This window comes from Rattus norvegicus, chromosome 4 (genome assembly GCF_021556685.1).
Source record: "Rattus norvegicus strain SHRSP/BbbUtx chromosome 4, alternate assembly SHRSP_T2T, whole genome shotgun sequence".
Taxonomy (NCBI): Eukaryota; Metazoa; Chordata; class Mammalia; order Rodentia; family Muridae; genus Rattus; species Rattus norvegicus.
Window position 1 is genome coordinate 51432628 of NC_141537.1, and position 21260 is coordinate 51453887.

Here is a 21260-nt window from a genome sequence, read left to right on the forward strand (position 1 = left end):
TAGTCAAGGTTCCCTCTTCCCAGTTGACTCTAGGTTGTGTCAGCTTGACAATAAAAAGTAACTAGCACAAGGGAGATGCAAAGAAGCAAGGTTAAATGGGACCCTACCTTGCCAGGCGCGCCTCAGAGGCAGGAAGCCCACGAAATCAAGGTTAGCCTTGCTACAGAGTGAGTTTAAGCAAATTTGTAAGGCCTGTGTTGGAATAACAAATGAGAAGGAGAGCTGGGATGTAGCTCAGCTGAGGAGTGTGTGACAAGCACACAAGGGACACTCGAGCCACAAAACTGAACTTAAAAGCCAGGCTTTGGATGTGGCAAATCTACGAATACTATTACAGTAATTTAATGTATATAGAATATATACATTATAATTATATATATAATATATAATATATTGTAATATCTAATACATTATGTATAATCTTGCCAGTACAGGAGATGAACAGTTTCTGAGGAAGATTTGCAAAGTATCTGTATAGAAATATTTGTTTTATTTCATTAATTAGCTTAAATGCTCACATTCTTTGTGGAGAAGAAATAGTAACATGAAAGTTAATAATTCAGATAAGGAAAGAAAGAACTGACATTTTGGATTGCCTGATTAACATTTTTAAAGAGCAGCTCCCACCACGTTTGCGGCATGGAGTTTGGTTAATTCTTTGGTGATGTACAAGACACAAAACAACAGAAGTTCTAGGCTAATGGTCCTCTTCACTCTCGAAGGCTGAAAACCTCGAGCCCAGTTCAGAAAGTCAGGCTACAGTGTGGCTGGCTTCAGCCACGTGTCCGCAGTCTTCCGTCGGCTAGAATCCACTCCTGTCTTCCGATGCCAAACGGTCAAACTTAAGTTCTACAGACTCCAATCACACTGCTGGCTGATGGCCAGGAAGACCCTCAGAATCACACAGTCGTTCCGTACTCGTTTGCCTTCCTGGAGTGTTCCACACTGGTTACCTATTTCTGTCATGTAAGTCCCCATCTCCCATGAGACTTCATTTAATCAACTCTTGCAAGTCTCTGTGTCTTCTATATTCTTATCCTCGGATTCAAAGATCACGGAAATCTTGCTATCATAAAAATAAACTTGGCTCAAATATAATATCTTTGTTTGCAAACAATATACAAATCGAGAAGCTACTTGATAGTAACACTGTATACTTTAAGATATTAAAATATGATGTAAAAATTACAGGGAAATACCCTGTGGATTTACTATCTAGACCATGTTAATGCCTGGTTTCATTTAAATAGCAACCATTACTCCCACCCAGTGTTTGTATCCTACATTTAAGTTATCATTGACTACACTACATTTAAACGGAATTTATAATTACTGTTGCAGATTCTAGTAAGCCATTAATTATTCTGATGCAAATTAAATCAATACTATTTCATGGTTTGTTCCAGAAAATGTGTCCTGAGGGAAATGGTTTGATATTAATAAAGTGATTAACTTCTTTTACAGCAGGTGGATTTGGGCATCTATTTTATTGTCATATTTATTGGACTCTTATGTATTAATATTTGGGGGAAGCTGTGTTTCAAATTGTTATTAATGACATTCATTAATTTATATTAAATTATTCATCTTGGGCTTTGCTGGAGTAGTCAAGCATTTTCTTTTTCTTAAAAAAATTTTTTTTTGTCTTCTGAAAAACTCATGTAGAAAAACATCAGAGGAAAATTAAGCTGCCATAAAATAATAAAACAATCTTTCATGCTGTTTGGTCATTGCAGTGAAATCAGAGGGCAAGGAAATTGAAGTGGTAGTCTAGACACAGCTTTTATTACCACGGAAAATGAGCAGAATTCAAGGTTCTTATGTTGTCATGGTCAAAACATAGAGGAGTCCATGGGGAAAATTGGTTTTGTAGAACTGTGTGACTTTGACACTTCCACTGAGAAAGAACTGAATGAAGGGCACTTACAGCTTGCATTTGCTGAACGCTTGATAGGCGTGTGATTGATGGATTGATCAGTTGGCGGGGCTTTTGTACAATGACTACTCCTTCAAAGCACGTTGCTGTGTCATTGAACTGGTCATTTCTTTTACTTTTGGTTGTAAGCCTAGCCTTTAATGGCTGAGCCATCTCTCCAGCCTGAGCTGGTCATTTCTAAGGGACAAATTGTGTCTCCACTTACTATAGGGCAGGGATTACATCTCATTTCCTATAACGGAATGCACGTGATGCTTCCCCCCCCACAAAGACTTTGATACTAAAGTGTTGTGTGATATATATATTTGTGATATGGCATGTCCTTCTAGATAACATCATGAGAAAGACCTCTGAGGCCATCAAGAGGAAGTCACTGAGACAGAGAGTAGCACAGTGATTTCAGGTCTTGAGAAATTACCAGTGGACTGCTCAAACAAAGACAGAGATGTGTCCTAATAACACTTTTATGTGTTTGCCATACTCATTCTCTCAAAGATACCTTGGTCAGTGCGATTTTAATAAAATGACAATAAAACTTGTTAAGGACTCAGTGCATTTGGAATATGCAAAACCTCAAACGATGACCTACAAAGATGATGTCTAGGAGGTTTTGCTGTGAATCCATTTAGGAGTTCATTCTTTTTAGATCTCTGTTGCTGGCAGGGAAGTTTTCTTTGAACAAAGTACAGAGGGCTCGACTCAGATATGCTAAGTGTGTCGGTTCCAATCCTACTCTACCCAGGACCTAACCCGGTATTAGAACCTAATGAAGATTCTTTGAATGAGTGAACGAGACAGGAACTGAGCTCCTTCCTCCCTTGGGACCACACAAAGCTAAACCTGAGGAAAGAACAGGGTGTAAATCTTCATGATCTACTTAGGAGTAAAGATGTGGTATAGTCGGGTCTACACAGTCCTCCTTATTATACATACTCTTTTGTGGCTGTATCCCTTATTGTTCTGTACTCTTCTGAAGAGGTGAGAGGATGATTGACTGATATTCCTCAAATACCTTTTCAGGGGTTGGTGGCTTAGAGAGCATCCGTCTGTAGTCTCTTTCCCATAAGGTTACTGGGTTTCATAAATGGAGGGGCAGCTGGTTGGTCCTGTGACATGCTCATGATTAAAGCAATATGCTAAATTCTCAGGAATTTCAGTTGTAGCCAATGAGTTCTCGACATTTAATTCTGCCTTAAGCCTTGTATTAGAAATGGCAACTTTGTATCCAGAATCAAGAAAACTAGATTTGTAAATGACCTTAGCTACTATCTAGTTCCTCATTCAACAAACATTTGTTCTGCACCCAACATGCTTTTTGGCTGTGATTTTTCACCAATATTCAAAACAGTAGCAGGTTAAGACGTGAGGATATTTGTTGCCTTGTAAGAGACTCGGACTTGTGTGTGTCTCCATTGCTTACAAGGAAGATGCTAAACACTCATGAGTGACCTCAGGGTCACCTCTTTCTTAAAAAGAGGTGACCAACCTGTAGGTACTTTCAGTTGCGTGTTGTGTGATTATGTGCTCTTACTAGAATCAGTTTTGATTTTTAAAATAATATTTTATTAACTCTTTTATATTTTTTGAATTCTAGGAATTTTAAAGATGACATCAAGATAAAACCTTATAGACTACAGATTATTCCTGAAGAATATTTTTTATTGGATATTTTTATTTACATTTCAAATGTTATTCCATTTCCCAGTGTCCCATCCATATGCCCCCAATCCCATTCCCCTCCCTCTTCTTCTGTAAGGGGGTTTTTCACCCAACCACTCACCCCTTCCCATCTCCCTATGGTCCAGCCTTGTCAGGACCAAGAGCTTCTCCTCCCATTGGTGCCCAACAAGGCCATCTTCTGCTACATATGCAGCTGGAACCATGGGTCTGTCCATGTGTAGTCTTCGGCTAGTGGTTTAGTCCCTGGGAGCTCTGATTGGTTGGTATTATTGTTCTTATGGGGTTGCAAGAAAATATTGCAACAAATATTGCAAGCAAATTTGTTGTTTGCAACAAATATATATATATCAGGTTCTTGTCAGCCTGTACTTCTTGACTGCATCAATATTGTCTAGATTTGGTGGTTGTATCTCCAGGTAGGCCATTCCTTCAGTCTCTGCTCCAAACCTTGTCTCCATATCTCTTCCTATGAATATTTGTTCCCCCTATAATCTTTTATATTTTTATATGTTTTATGCAATATATGTTGATCACACTCACTTCCCTGACTCCTCTTGGATTCCCTTTTACTCTACCAATATCCCATTTGTCTGTATCCAATTAGTGTTACCCATATGCCCTTGAGTGTTGGGCTACCCCCTGGAACACTGTAGACTTATCAGGGTCCGACACACTTAAAGAAAGCTCACTCTCCCTCCCCTATCATCCGTTGACTGTCAATTGTTCCTCAAAGAGAGGTAGGGACTCATGGACCTGTCCCACACTCAAATGTTGGACTATTTACTAACTTAAGATTTCACAGGTCTTAGGCAGATAATCATAGCTGCTATGAGTTCATGAGTACAGCAGTACCTGGCATGGTCAAATGACACTGTGTCCCTCAGGTCTTCCCTGACCTCTGACCCTTAGAACTTTCTGCCCAGTCTTCCATGATGTTCCCTGAGTCCAGGCACCCAATGTTACCTGATTACACATTTTTGATGTTTTTCTCTCCAGTAGGTCCTGTGGTGTAGTAAAAGAAACATTGGGTGGACCACTGTGCAATTGCTGATATTTGACCAATGTCTACTGTTTTTACTTAGAAACAGCAATTCCATATGGTTCAGTCTAAGCCATCGCCTGCTGCCCTATGTAAATACTCTTGTTGTAGATTCTCTTTTATTTTTTTCCTACATGTGAACTCATAGAAACATGGCGGAGAGAACTGTGGATACAGCTCCTTTTTCCGAGTGTGGTATTTGTGTTGGATCCCCTCCATTTACCCCTGCAGTTCCCTCTAGGCCTCTCTCTAGATGCCTGTCTTTCACAGCCTCCATCCATGTGGGTTACTTGGCCTTGCGTGCTAGCAAGAGCTCAGGCTTAGGGGTAGAAAATGGTGGGTCATTTATTCCCTATCTTTCTTGCCTTGGAAATACATGTGCCCCTCTACCTGTAGTCTTTACTTAATGGCTGCAATAGAAGTTATTCCTGCATGTGACTTCAACGTGTGCATTTCTAAAGTCATATTTGTGATACACGTGAGGTTTAAGGTTATATTTGTGTAGCTTTTATACCTGCAAGACAAGCATTTACATTTGTAAATGCCCACAGGCAGGAGTAGCAATTAATACTCATAACTATACTTATTTATACTGCTAATCTCAAATCATTATTAATTGCTAATCAAGGATGTTCATCTTCCCTGTAAATTTAAAACACAAAACACTGTATTTAGTTTCTTAATAAGAAATGCAAGACAACATCCAAACATTGGTGAAACATAATGATACTTTCGCTATTGCTTTCATATTAATTACTAGCTATGGGGCAAAACATTAAATCAAATACACCAGAAAATTGGCAGCTCATCTTTTCCAGTACACATGTTTTCCAGTGTTTAGTCTTTACCTGTGCTGTACATAATTACATGCTGCACAGAGCGGGAGGGATTACTAACCAAGGGAAAGTATTTTTAGTTCCTCAGGGTAACATTTTGGTTTGTAACCTTAAGTTGGCTAACCGTCTCCAAACTATTTCATTGCTCACAGGAATGGGTCAGCCTTGTTTTAGGACTATGAAAAGTTTAGACAACTCATGGAATTCACATCCTGGAATCTAGAAGACTCCTCAACAGGGTCACAAGCCCATTGTTGCCTGGCAAGAGCAGAAACGCAAAGACAGGCCTTTTACTTCTGGCTGGGTCTTCCTGTTCACACAACACCACCCCAGTCAGCAGGCGCTCGGCCACATTCTACTACATATTAAAAGGCATGAGCAAGGCAGCCTTGCTGCATCCCTAAGAAATGGTCCGGTTTGACTCCAGGCGACTCGTAAGCTTACAGGCTTCGGTGCTCTCTGAAATGAACTAAGAGTAGGCACTAAATAAAAGCGCAGCACTACTCACTGGATGGCATTTCCCATCTGAATCTATTATACACTCTGACTCTGGACCATGGGCAAGGAAACCTAACAGATACGTGCGAGGCATTTCACATTCAATTGCCTATGAAACATTTCAACTACCCCATGTGAGCGAATTAGAGAATTATTTGGAAGACTACCCATGGGACAGAGTCCTTCATCTCCCAAATTCCTTAAAAATACAGAAGATATTTTCAGCTGTACTATGAGGGAGAATTCTAGACTTTCTGCATGTGTCTAGGGTTTAGGAGGGGGGACGTAGAAAAGGAAGGAAGTGGGTGGGCTAACCTATTGAAAAACACATTGGATGGAAACACCAAAGACCTAAAAGGCCCCTCCAACAATATCTGATTCTGTTATGTAACATAAGATAACTGTGTTCACAACCATTTATAACACTTCCAAGAAACACAGCCACTTTTTCTATATATTAGTGGAGTTTATGTCTGCTCATTTCCCCATATTCAAATAGAATAAGAGTCCATTTTGATATCAAGCTATAACAAATTGCAAAAGGGTTTTGTCATTGTTTTATGAGAATCACAAAATAATGAACAAGTCTTAAATAATATAAAGGAAGCCCGGAGTTTATCAACTCATGTGTAAGTTTTGAACATTACTATAAATTTTTAAAATCAGTATTGAATTCTGATATTGCATCTCAGTTTAGGGGTGAATGAAGGAGCTTTACATAGCCTTGGTAATTCTCACCTCCATTCTTCCAGCATCTCCTGTATCTCCACCACTTGAAACAAACGAGCAAAGGGGGACAGAGTTCTGTTTTCTCATTTGTTCTTTCTATCTGACACTCCCTTCATGACACCATTAGGTTATTAGCCTAGTAAAACTAGGCTGTCTAGCTTCTGCAAATGCAACTGTGCATAGACTTCGAACGCTGGGCCTCTTGTGGCAAGGATGAGGGAAATTAGAATCAATGACATTATTCTCACCCCACATCAAAGAGAGCTACAAAGGAGTTCCCCAGTAATAACTTCTGACAAATAACTATATCCAGTGAAATTTTAATTGAGAATATTTATTTTCTTTGTACAAGATTGAGGAATTTAGTGGACATTTGACTTTTCTTGCATAGCCAAGGGTTTTAGCCAAGGTCATGTATATACTAAATGCATGCTCTACCACTAGGCTGCATACCTTGGCTCCCATTATCAACCTTTTCAAAGCTGTGGTTTCTAGGTCAGTCAGATGGCTCCCTGGGTAAAGGTGCTCATTTCCAAGCTTGACTGTCTGAGTTCAGGCCCTGAGACTTGCACACATGCCAGATGGAGACAAACTAACTCCTATGAGTTATTCTTAAACCTACACAGGCACCTGCACGCGCACGCGCACGCGCGCACACACACACACACACACACACACACACACACACACGCACACACACACAATGTGAATTTAAAAAATGTGAGGTTGTGATTTCCAAGGAGAGAAATTAACTTCTATGCTTTTTCATTTGTCAACTTAAAACCAAAGCAATTTTTCTAACTTCAGTTCTGCTGTTGTGATACACGGAACCTCATTGCTAAGGGAGCCTTACGAATAGGTTATCGGCACTTTCTGGCACAATCACACTGTGTTACAGTGGCCTATGGGAAAGCATCAGACAGTCCTACGTCTGTGACTTTTACTTGGGAGGGTGAGATGTTTTAAATTAGACTATGATGGCATTGATGGAGTGTGTACCAGAGGGGGGAAAATTAAAGGCTTTGCTTCATTTTGAGACCTAGATAAATTGTCTGACTTAAAAATAAAGTATTGTGACCCGGGGGTAAAACAAGTCCCACACACTCTGGGATGGTATAGAAATTGGGATAAGTATTTGAAGGGGTAATTTGATAATGTCTAATAAAGTTACGACACATTTGCCTATTGACCTGGTGAATCTACATGCCTAGAAGAATTCGGGCAAACTTGTATAGGTACACCAAAATAGGTGTGTGAGAATGTTCCTCACAGTGTTATGAAAATGTCACGGGAAACACATTTTAAAAGTAAGTGCACAGAAGAGAAGAATGTCCTAATCAATTACACACACACACACACACACACACACACACACACACACACATGAATGAAATACTGTAAGCTACTGAGAAGAGTGTGTGGAGTAATTCTACATAAACCTGGGAAATAAGCCAGGCATGGACCATGGAGATGTCTCTCTTATATATTAAAAACCAAATCCTTAGGCATCTAGGTTAGTATAGGCACATCGTTAGTTATCTCAGTTGTATCCATTTATGTTTCAGAAACAGTAAAATGCTCCAGATGTCCTGTGCTCCTCTGGATTTTAAAAGCTGATGCTCAAGCCCTCACTGCTGATGGAGGAGGCTTTTCGTTTTAATTCTACAGCTTTTTGTAACTACTGGGTCCTCTTACTAAGCATATCCAAAATTTTCACTTTTTAAATAATTCAGTATGACCTTTCTGAAGTATGACATAGCTTCTCTCCATTTGCGTAAACTTAAATCTTTTCGAAATAAAGGCCCCTGTGAGGGGATCGAGGTCACGAGGCACAACCAACGTAAGTATAGGAAGCAATGTACTGTTAGGAAATCAACTCCCTCTCTGAGTTCTGTTCACACCTCAAACAGTCAGTGCCTACAGCTACCTTCCTATCGGTGACAGAGCGTCCTCAGCAGTGTGGATGTAGGTCAGCTTGAGGTTGGAAGGTTAGAAATATGAACCTATCTTCCCTTTTGAGCAAGCAAATTGAGAAAACCAGTTACTACCATTGTTTTCCTGATGATGGTGGCAGTGGTGGTGGGGACAAACAAACAAAGAACCCTCCAAAACAAACTCCTCTTTGATCATAGTTTCTTACTTCGTTGATGCATCCTGACTTCAGAATGGAGGGGTGGACTCTCCAGTCCAGTACACTGTAATTTAGAAGCAGCTCCAGGAGGAACCAGCAAGAATGACTGTCTTTTGCTTGTGACTCTTTTCAGAACTGCGACTTCCAGTGAGTTCTTCTGTGTGCCTGGGTCAGGGGACACAGTCACGGCTGAGTGTTTCCAGTCATCTCTCAAAAGCAGAGAAGCCACGTATATGGAAACCATGGAACTGGCAACGCGAACAGTTGTAAGATAATGGTGTGGGATGTTCTATCCAACACATTTTGTAGGCAGCAAGTAAAAAACAAAACCCTAGAACTCGGATCTCAGAGCTTGGGCATTGGGATGGGGCAGGGGGGAAGATTGTGACTTGGTAAATTGCTAGGCCCCGCTCAAAAGAATGCCCAGTCATTGTGGCTTAAGAGGGAATGACATCATTGACTTTCTTCTAGACTAATTCAAATTTCTGCTTCTGTAGAATAAACATTTGGGTAAATTGGACTCTTAGCTAGTAAGTTACATTAATGTAAATTGAATTTAGAACCTTGACAATGGAAAACTATAAAATTTTAACTTCTATTTTATATCTGCATGACATTGCTTTAGTCTTTGAATATGGCTGAATGGATTTTTCTTAGCTATTAAAGTTTTATGACTTCTACGATCTAAGAAAAGGTATCAAGTTACCCAAGGTATTTCCAGGAAAGAATATCTTTTAAATATTTTTATTGGATATTTTCTTTATTTACATTTCAAATGTTATCTCCTTTCTCAGTTTCCCCTCAGGAAACCCCCTATCACTTCTCCCTTCCCCGGTTCTGTGAGGGTACTCCCCCACCCACCTACGCACTCCCTCCCTCCCACATCCCCACCCTGACATTTTCCCACACTGTGGCATTGAGCCTTCACAGGACCAAGGGCTTCTCCTCCTATTGATGCCCAACAAGGCTATCCTCTGCTACATATGTGGCTGGAGACATGGGTCACTCCATACGTACTCTTTGGTTGGTGGTTTGGATGGTGAGTTCTGGTTAGTTAGTATTGTTGTTTTTATGGGGTCGCAAGCCCCTTCAGCTTCTTCAATCCTTTCTCTAACTCCTCCATTGGGGACCCTGTTCTCAGTCCGATGGTTGGCTGTGAGCATCTGCATTTGTATTTGTCAGGGTCTGGCAGAGCTTCTCAGGAGACAGCTATATCAGACTCCTGTCAGGAAGCACTTCTTGGCATCCCCAATAGTGACTGGGTTTGGTGACTGCATATGGGCTAGATCCCCAGGTGGGGTAGTCTCTGGATGGCCCAGGAAAGGATATTTTAAATATAACATTTGTATTATTCTTTGAGAATTTTATGTAATGTATTTTGATCCTAATCTCTACCTTTCTTCCTCCTAACATCTCTGAGATCCATCAGTCACCCCCCCAACAGTGTCATGCTTTTATTTATTTATTTATTTATTCATTCATTCATTCATTCATTCATTCATTCATTTTACTACTTATATAGTACTTTGTACCACTTATATAGTCATGAGTGAGGAACCATCCACTAGAGCTTAATCAACCTACCAGAGGTCACATTCTTAAAGGAAACAGACTCTTCTCTTAAGCCATCAGCCATCAATCGCTCTTCAGTTAGGACTGGGCTTGTCGGACCCTCCCTGCCTCGTGGTGGATGGTTGATTGGCTTGATCTTACTCAGGTCTATTGATGGCAGAACCAAAGCTGTGAGGTCATGAACTCAGCAGTTTCAGTCTGGTCCACCCTGAGCTCCGGCTCTTACAGTCCTTCGCCTTCCTCTTCTGTGGGGCAGAGATAACACGGATGTCCTGAGCATCCCACTGACACTCACCTTCTGCACCGAGACAAGTTGTGAGTCTCTGCATTAACCACTGTCCACAAAGAAACCTCACTGATGAGACCTGAGAGCTTCACTCATCTATGGATATAGAAATGGGAGTAGAGAGCAGTTTGATACGCCATCCATTTAACAAACTAGTAGCAGGTTTAACCCTGGAGCCTGTGAGCTCTCCAGGCATATTCCTGGCCAGATTCACAGTAGTAGACATCCATTTCCTTCTGTGGAAAACGCCATAGGTAAGTCCAAGTGAAAGGCGGTTGCTTACCAATAACATTTATACCACTATTGCTCCTATGGGCACATTTTGCCACCTAAGCCATTATTGTAGTTGTTACTATTGGGCAGGACAGTGGATGACAATCCCCTGCCTCAGGAATCTACACATAGCTCTTTCGAGTACTACAAACACTGGCTATCAGGGAAGGAAGCTTCCCAGGTCAGTACCAACTTGATCCCTCCACGTCCTGTGACCCAAGTGTGCGGTGTCATTAGCAATAGAATCTCACCATCTGGTCCTGGTCGGTAACCGAGTACAATGGCCACTGCCTGCGTTATTGGAAGATCTCTGAGTCACTCCTGATCAACTACGTTAGGGAGGCATCCCACAATGCACTGGGCTTTTATTTTGTAATCTATGACTGCTGGGAGGAGCATCATACCCTGCCCTGTTCTGATGAAACTCTTGTATGGAAAATGAACTTTATAAAACAGTGGGTTTCCCATGGCTTATTTTGAATATCTTTAGTATTGGTTATCCCTCCCCAGTCTCCTCCTCTGCCCTTCTCTCTCACTCCTCTCCCCACTTAAACCTCCCTCCACGTTTCCCCTTTCTTTCATATCACCCCTGTTCTACCGTCCTCCCTCCCTTAAGATCTTTCTTTCCTCTCCCCACCAATGGTCCCTCCCTGCCTTCCTAAATTCTACAGAATCCAAGTAAAGGATTTTAGAGCGTGTATAGATCACAGGAGGAAAATACGTATTTTAATTATGCCATTCAAGACATAAATGAGTTTGCCTCATCTGCTTGTATGATTACTAGATAGTGTTTCAGCATTGAATAGTCTTTATGGAGAAACCATTTGCAGCTCCTGCATAATATTTTAACTTCCGCAGTTTTCACAAACACAGGCCACATACTGTTGATTAGAATTAGATTCTCAACATATAGACACGGCACAGAAATACAAATAATTTTATATTTTGGTACGGCTTACTCCGGAAGTGTGTTTGTTTCATCACAAAACAGGGAACAAGAACTGTTTATTGCTTTCTTTAAGTTGACGTTTATTTTTCTGGAATGAGGGGTGTTTGTTACGTAGATGTGCAGTAGTCAGGGAAGTATTCAAGCATATTCTTATATATTTGGTTGTGAGCCTAGCCTTTAACGGCTGAGCCATCTCTCCAGCCCATTCAAGCATATTCTTGATGGCCTGTCTGCTGTTAAATAATTCAACCTCTGCACAAACAGAAGAGAGCATCCAAGAAAGCAGGGGAGGGGGAGTGTTTCTCACCCACATTTACTCATTCGTTCCTGCTCAAACAGCCCCACGAATCCGAGGTCACGGAGAGGGTGACTAATTTAATTTTCAGAAAATTTTAAACATTAGTCTAAGTACTGTTTTCCTTTGGGGGAAAATCGTTTGATTCAGTCATCCAGTCTGAAGACCTCTACCCATCGACGGCCTGTCTCTGTGCCTGTACACCCCCTGGTGGTGAGAGAAAAATCCACAGTTGCAATCGGTTCAGGAAAGCCACTGACTGGGACTGGGCTCCAAGGGGGGATGGGAGGAGTTTATCAAGGTTTAGTTCATTCACCCATCGCATACTCAATTTTAAATGCAGCACTATGATTTATTTTTTTAGGAATCAGACTACACTCGTTGCTCCGCGTGAAGCAATCTTCAGAGCAGAAGAGCTATCTGTGATTCTTAAAGCGTATGTGTTGGTGACCTCCTTAAGGCCCTTGCGTGCCTTCATTCATTCAACTGGCACGGTATGGAGCCCCCCGAAGAAGAAACGCTTCACCGTCAAGGTAAAGATCCTACGGAAGCTGTCGGTTCACGCAGAACGCGGAAGATAAGTAAAACGAGTCGGGCTGCCATTCTCTGACCTTTATGGCAATCAAACCTCTTTGAACAAAGATTGCATCTTTTTTATTGCTGCAAGGAGACATTTTCATTTAATACGTGCAAGTTCAAAAATGAGCTGGAAATAGCTTAATTCACTAAGGATCCCTTTTTCCCTCTCTCCTCAGTCCACCATCAGTTCTTTTACCTATTACCCAGCAGCTTCTTGCCTGTTCTCTGTTTTTCCTGGTTTTTCCATTTACTTAAGAAAAAAAATATATAGTCAGTGTAACAAATGAAAATATAATTTAGGCTTTACACTTTCTGCTCCGTCTTTAGGAAACTCAATGGCTGTTTCATTACATCAGTCGATACTGACAGTATTGGCTGGGTGGAAAATACCATGAAACGTGCCTAATGTTACAAGCCGTGGTATCAGAGATAATGAGGGTGTTTACAGGAAGAGCTTACTAATGTCTCCGAAAAGTTGAGTTATAAGAGGAAATCTGAGTTAACTTGGTTCAAAATAAGTTCCTTGCAAACACATTGGATAGAACTTGGATTGTGCAAGAATCGTTGTTCAGAGTATTGAAGACAGGAGAGAACAGAAAGAAACCACAAGAAGGCACAATGGCTGTTTATGGTCTTGAGGACCAAAAGTGATGGGATGACTTCTTTTTCTGAATTTGCCTTATGTCGATTACGTTCTGAACTCTCAAAAGGGTTCCAGTAACAGTGACACTTTAATTGTTCATTTAAACATTGTAACGAAAAACTCACAGATCTAGTAACAGCTGTAGGTATCCTTCAGCCCTAGCAGCAGGATTGATGGCTCAAGCCCTTAAACGCGCTACCTTGCTACCTTCTGTGGATTTGGGTAGTCCAGTTGGGATAGTATTTGGGAAAGACCAGCCTTTCTGTGTGAGCAAAGGCGAGGAGGGAAAATACCAAGCCCTGAAGAGTTACTTTGATGACATGACGCTGCCATTTGATGGTTCTGAATTTTACCCTCCCCCTTCCCCAAATTTTCAGATTCAGAAAAGCCCTGAGAGGAAGCACACTGCGATTGTCATTATGTAATCCAAGATTGTGAACGTGGTGTTTTGAATGAGAATGGCCCCCACAGGCTTATCTGTTTGAATGCTTGGTCCTCAGATGGGAGAACTGGTTGGGAAGGATTATGAGGTGTGAGTTTCTTGGAGGAGGTTAGTCACTAAGGAGGACTTTGAAGTTTCAAAAACTCGCACTAGTCCCTGTCTTTATCTGCCTGCTGCCTGTGGATCAGGATGCAAGATCTCAGCTACTGCTAAAATGCCATGCCTGCCTGTCTGCCTGCTGCCTGCCTGCCTGCCTGTCTGCCTGCCACAGATCCCTCCAGCATGACAATCATGGACTAACTCTCTAAGCAAACCCCCATGTAAAGGCCTTCCTTTATAAGTTGTCTTGACCAGGGTGTCTCTTCACAGCAATAGAACACTGAGACAGTGAAGGTGGCTGGCGGTTTGAGAGTAAACAAGGTTAAAAATTAAAAGTGCGTATGACTGATAAGTAAGTTAATAAAGTAGAAGACCACATACCTCAACCACTCACCTGAGCAGGACATTATCCTAAAGTCCTGGACCTGCAACTCAGCATCCCAGAAGGGAGCGTGATGGGAAGAGAGACAGCAGCAGCAACACAACACAGCAGAGGAAGTAGGGAAGTCCAAGTCCTTTCCTTTCACTGACACTCTCCTGTGGCCTCCAGCAACTCCCTCATCGGCCTGTACACTCCCCTGCCCATGGCTGCCACAGGCTAGGCCAACTCAAAATTGCTTTCAGAATGCCTTTGGCACAAGCTTTGAAGTTTCATTCCAACCCATCCCTCATTCTCATTTTATCTACGCTAGTTTACCTTTCTGATGGGAAACCCAAGATCTTAATTAACCCAAGAAGTTTCTCCTTTTCTGCTTATGAAGGAGCCAGTCCACCCACTGTGGTAGAAATGACCTCAGATACATTTTCTGCAGCTGTTTTATTTACGCTTTCCCTGAAGTCCAGGGAAGTCAGTTTTCTGCACATTTCCGGCTCCATTCACTGTTTTCTCCTTTTCCCTTTTCTGCTGTATCTTTGGGACAGCTGTGAGCAGTGGCTGTGGCACAGGAAAACATGCAGCCCTTGCCAGTTTCTTTCTGTTCTTTGGATTTATCTTTTAAAAGACCTTGCTGATTACCCCTAAGATACCGTTATCTGCTCTCAGGTTGAGATAGAATGGCTTTCTGAGCTAACAGACATAAGGTGACTGTTTCCTTAGTAGGTCAACGTTATGCTCGACAGTGCAGCGTTCAGAAGACAAGGGTGGTGTTTATTTACTCTTCACCTGAGTTCTTAAGCTTCACAATATAAGGCCATACTCCTTCAGCTGGTCTGTTTTTTATTGTGGAAAACACTTTCCTTCTGGTATTTTAAGATGTGTAAAAATACACAGAAGTCTCTTCACGTCAATGTGGAGAACAAAATGTAAACAAACTCACTCAAGACTAATCATGTTATATCAGCATGCTGATGTGCTCTGTTCTTAAATTTCATAAGGTGTGTGTGTGTGCGTGTGTGTGTGTGTGTGTGTGTGTGTGTGTGTGTGTGCGCGTGTTCGTGGAACAAACCCTCTATTCAGAGGCAGAATTATTTAGTTAGATCAGCAGTGATTTATTCCCTATTCAGTGAGGTAACCCCACTAAACTGGTTAGCGGTGGCTGTGTATAGAGCATCCTGGCAGTTCACCGCAACACAAAGGCAGTGAGAGATAAGACTGTGAGCTCATTTATTTCCAATTAGGCCTGCTGCTGAGATGCTTTATCTGTGAGCACTCCAGGAGCAGATGAAAAAATATCAAGACACACAAACTTGAGAAATAATAAAACGTATTAACTGAACTTTAAAAAGTCACGTTGGGATGAAAATATTTAAAGTCTTCAGTGACGTGTCAAGTCACTCAGAGGACGCTCATACTCAAAAGGAGTAGGTAGAAAAACCAGGAACAGACAAAAGGCAAATACGGCGTTGGTTCACTGTGTCCTCTCCTGGGAACTGAAGTGATCAGATACACCTCTGTCATGGCATTATTATTGTTTGAATGGGTTCAACACTGTGCAATATTTCATTCAAAAAATGTCCTGCTCCCTTCCTTCAAAGCTTCCGGAGACTTGAGTGGAGCCTTTCACGGACTTTCTAAGTGTTACTTTTAGTTAGTTGCATCCACAGCTGTCTTCACACACAAATCACACAGATTAACAGTGAGAAATGTCATAAATTTAGACTCGGTTCTTAGAGTAAAAAGTCATGAGTTATCCCTTTAGTCGCTGTAAATCACAGAATCTGGAGTCACCCAGCAGAGAGAAATCTCTGCCGTCTGTAACTTTTTTATGAGGCTGGAAGATTCTTTGCACCTGTGATTGTAGTTGGCAGTTTTGATGAAAACGTAATGTAAAGTGATTTGTGCCTCCAGGCAGGAAACTTGTCAGAGCCTTATTTTTGTCCATTTGAAGCCTAACCTACATGAAGTCACTGATCAACTATCATATACTTGATACCAGATATAAATTTGTTTGACATATGGGATGTCAAGTAAAAATTTATAAGGGGATAGCCCTCGCATATAATCATCTTCCGATGCATTCATCTTTGTGGAATGGAATTAAAGTTCATTTGGAACTTTTTGGTTGTGTGAAGAAACTGCTTGAGTCTACTTTACTCCTGACCGCTCTAAGGCTAGCCACTCTGCTTTACTGTGGTATAAATTGTGTGGGCAAATGACACATGGGTGGTAATGGTGCTTTCTAGTACATGCCATAGATGGCTGCCACCACCCAGATTCCTGGGCACTTTGATTTAAAATCTGAAGAAAAATCTGAGGGACGTGGCCATTTCTCAAGTGAGGATCATCAGTGGAAAAGCTGCCGGGGTCCAGCCTCGACACAGGATCGGAGTTCTCAACTGGAAGCAGGGACATCTGGATGGCGCATAATAAATATACACAGACTACTCTTTGGATACAAACTGACAGGCAATTTTAAGGCTTAAAGTGTCTCTCTCTCTCTCTCTCTCTCTCTCTCTCTCTCTCTCTCTCTCTCAGCTTGAGGCTGCACACACTCTGCATTCCCTTGTGTACTCTGCTATTTTTTATTGCGGCTTTCTTTTCTCAAACTCCCACACTCATGCACACCTCTGTTCATTACCCTTTCATTCTCACACACAATCTTCATACATATTCACACACATATCTCACACACACCACATGCACTCTCCTTTCACTCACACACACAATCTTCACACACACACCTCACATTCTCTCTTCACTCACTCTTTACAGTCTCTTCTCATGCTCGCTCACTCGCTCTCACCTTCTCTCCCTCATGCCCTCTCTCGTTCACTCTTCACATGTTCACTCACTCTCTCTCTCATGCTCTCCAGCCTTTCTCTTGCCCCAGTCTTTCATTGATAATTCAAAAGTAGATAGAAAAAAAGACATGGTATAATCATTGCCAAATCAAATTCAGAAGAATAACCACATCCCACAGAGAACTAAGAATTACAATTGCTCCCCAAAGTTTCAAGCTTCCCCTATTCCCAGGCCTGTGGCCATAATAATAATAATAATTGTAAACTTATCATTATTTAAACTTTAACTTTTAACTTATTATACTTCAGAGCTCAGAGCTCCTAGGTCAGCTACTTGCATTTTCCTGTGAAGCTCTAATGATAAATGACATAGACAAAGCTGCCAGGCAGTGGCCAGAAAGAATCAAGTTAACCCTTAACTCAGTGGTTCCGCTAGCTTTCTGCTCCTTGCACACAATGACTCTCATAAGAGTCCCAGTATTTTGACTTAGTTTTACTAGTATATAATTTTATATATTCTATACTTCCTTATCCAGGAACCACTCTCAAATGTTATATAAAACTTATTTCCTAACTTCAATAACTTTTTCCTTTCTTAGGGTCCCAATGTTGGCTCTAATTCATTTTCTAATAATTTCTTTAAAGTTTCCTTGCAAGTCAAGCATTAATCTGGAACTACTATTGTGCAGTTACTCCATTGTTTCTAAGATGAGAACACACAGCATACACCTGGGCCATTGCTAAGCCTCAATTTCCAATTGTTTAAGAATCATAATATCAAGGAACATCTAGTTTCACAGAATTCACCAGAGCAGAAGGAGCAAGAAGTAGGAAAGTCAGATATAATAGAATAATTTTGCACACCAAGGCCAACTGAAAGGCAGTCGCGCACAAATGGAATCTATGCAGCCGTTGTCCAGGGCTAAGGTTAGGGGAAATGGGAACAACCAGTTTTTACAAGGAGCTGCCGCGGGCTTCTGAGGTGTCTCCATCCCGGCCTACTGCTGGCGTCCCTGTCATCGTACGCTGTCCCCAGCAGAAAACAAAGTTAAAGCGAGCAACTGTGATGGCTCACTGGTTCCTAATCGCTGACCCCCACTCTGGGGGACCATGCCATGTCTGGGACCTGCCGTTCATTGTGTATCAATGAACTCTGCAAAGTGTGTAAAGAGGAGAGCCCAGAACTTAGCACAGGCGCATAGATCCCTTATTTCTTTTTCCATTTGGCATTATGACGCGGTGGCAGGATTGGAGTTAGCCCCATTGGTGCAGGGGCTTTGACAACGCCAGGTGAGACAGCTAATGCAATGCCAGGGTAAAGAGGAGCAGTGTCTTTGGAGAGAGTAATAAAGCTACACTATGGTTTCAACCGTAGCAAGCGTTCTTCTCCGGTGTTCCTTTTTATGTCTGACACTGCAGGCTGTGGAGCACACCTTGTAAAAGCCTTTCACTGAGCATCTGGCCCTTCAGTAGGCCTGAGAGATTTATGTCATCGGTAGGAGGGATGTGAATAAACGTCAGCTCCCAAGAGTGTGTAAAATGAGTTGACGTATCACTTAGCCAATGCCTGCTTGTGTTCAAGTGCTCGTGCTAAGTTTGGTTTTCTAGAAGTGGAAATCACAGATAATCAGCATTAGGCAAATAGGAGCGATGTTCAAGGAGAGAATAACTAATAACCACCAAATGCTTATCTAATCATCTCACAATAGTGTTACTATTATTATTTATTTCCAGTGAATTCAAAATAATTCATGTCGTTGATGGTAATTTTGTTTTCTCAAAAGCATTTTACCCATTAATTCATTTCCAACCGTACTCCACAAAAGATTTGTCAGATAATTTTGAAGGCTCATTAATTCTTAAGATTGATCTTAAATTATTCTCCTAAATAGGAAGAGAATGATGCGTTAATCGTGGCTTTTTTTTTCCAGTCAAACGTGGCAATTTTATCACATGACCATCGACTTCAGAGAGATAGGCCCTGAGTCTGTGTCTGAGAAACCCATACAATGGTCATGGACTCTCCCACAGTGTTATTAATGGCTAACACCATCGTTTGAATTAATGGTACCCGTTGACAGTGTGGTGGCCTGGATGACATGTTCCCCATAGGCTCAGGCATTTGAGTACTCAGTCCGTAATTGGTGGGGCCGTTTGGATAGATTTAAGAGGCGTGGCTTTGCTGGGTGAAGCAGGTCACTCTGGGGATGCGCAAGCGTGAGGCTTCAGAAACCATGCTCCATTCCCAGTTCAGTCTCTGCTCCCTGTCTGTGGTTGAGGATACCAGCTCTCAACTTGCTCCTCTAGCTGGGGTGACCTTTTGCTGTTGCATTTTTCATCTATTATGGTGATGGACTCTTCTCCTCTGGAACCATAAGCCCAAATAAATCCCTCCTTCTACAAGTTTCCTTGGTCACGGTGTTTTATGACAGCAATAGAAAAGTAAATTCGCAAGTGATACTAACATCAAAACCTCTGATTTGGGAGAACAAACAAACATGTGATTAATTTACAGGCATTTTATTAATGTCCATGTACTATCTGTTCAGAATGAATGTCATCAACTGACAGGTATAATGAACTGGCAATATTTTAGTGTGCTTTCCACTGCTGTTCACACTGCAGACTGGGAAGTTATAAAATCAATCATGGCTCAGAGATCTAGTCCACGACTGAGGGATTACCTATGCGACAAATCTTCTTGCTGCAAGTCCTAAGATAGACAGAACATGTGGTGTGAGCCTTTGTGTGTGTGTGTGTGTGTGTGTGTGTGTGTGTGTGTGTGTGTGACATGTGTGTACATTGCCCATAGAAGTCAGAAGAGGGCATTGAAGTCCCTGAAACTGGAGCTACAGATGATTGTGACTCAGTATATGGTGCTGGAACCTGAACTCGGTCCTCTGTAAGAGCAGCAAGTGCTCTTAGCCACTGGGACATCTCTGCAGCCTAGCCAGTCCTGTTTATGCGAGTTATTCATGCCAAGCATAGGGCTCCTGTCCTAATGACTGTCTCTAATCCTGAGTGCATGCCCTGCCTCCTAAACACAGTGGAATTCTTCTCTGGGCAATTAAAACAACATTAATGTATAAGGAAATGGTAACAGGTACGTGTGTCTTTAGCATTCTGTGGGAAGGTTAAATGCATACATAATGTAAAATAGTGACAACAGAAGTGCAAATCCATGAATCTCAGCCCAATTAATAATTGCTAGCAAATATTACTCCCTTTAATGTTAGATAGTTATTGATATATGAAAATATGGAGGTGAGTTAACATGCAAGGGTTCAGTGTGATGTCAGGGGAGATAGGAGAATTCCTTCAGAGCGACCAGGAGATGGGAAAGGAGCTCTCTTGTGTACATTAGATGTGTGTGGCCTCATGCCTGCACAACTACCCTGCTCTCTTGTTCTATACGAAGCCTAAGCTAATGGGGTCACAGTGGAGAGAAAGTCCCTGGAGAAGGGACAAATGTAAGTGTTACTCCATATACTGGAGCCTGTGTACTTCCCAGGGGCTCTGGATAATGAATCTGTGTAGCTCTTTCTAGCATAAAAATGACATCCCGATTTCTGTTGTACCTATAGGACCATATTTCTATAAGATAAGTCATCCTTGCCATAAGAGAAAAGGCCTAATCTAAAGAGTGTTCTGGAACATTCTAGGCATTCATAAAGGAAAACAGTTTTAATTTCTGAAAAATCTTATAGTACCTTTAATAGTTACATTAAATTTATTTTTAACTAATACATAAAAAAGGTGAAAAGTGCACACACTCCTAGAGTGCCATGTGTATAAATATAATATAATGTTTAAAGAATAAAAATAACCATCTTTCTCAAATGGTCATGATTCTTGTGATGAGGGTTTCCAAAAATAGGTTTTAAACCTTTCTTTTGCTCTTTGAGTTGGGGTCTTATCGGTAGCGTCTGATCTGGAATTAAGACAGATTTTTTATGCTGTCTTCCAAGCTCAGGGGTTGCAGGCAGGTGCGAGCCACTACACTTGGCTCAAAGTCTATCTTCTTACATCTTAAATGTGCAATGCATTGTGGGGTGTCTGTAGCCAGGAAACTGTGCAACAGCTCACACAAGAT

At 41.5% G+C, this 21260-nt stretch overlaps 1 protein-coding gene across 4 annotated transcripts in view; it reads left to right on the forward strand.

The window, feature by feature from the left end:
- Cped1 (cadherin-like and PC-esterase domain containing 1) overlaps positions 1–21260 on the forward strand; it is a 272255-nt gene that overhangs the window by 95214 nt on the left and 155781 nt on the right. For all 4 annotated transcript variants that reach the window (NM_001431795.1, NM_001431796.1, NM_001431797.1 and 1 more), the window contains 2 exon segments: positions 8983–9115; positions 12589–12757. In NM_001431795.1, the coding sequence (NP_001418724.1) occupies positions 8983–9115; positions 12589–12757 (302 nt within the window).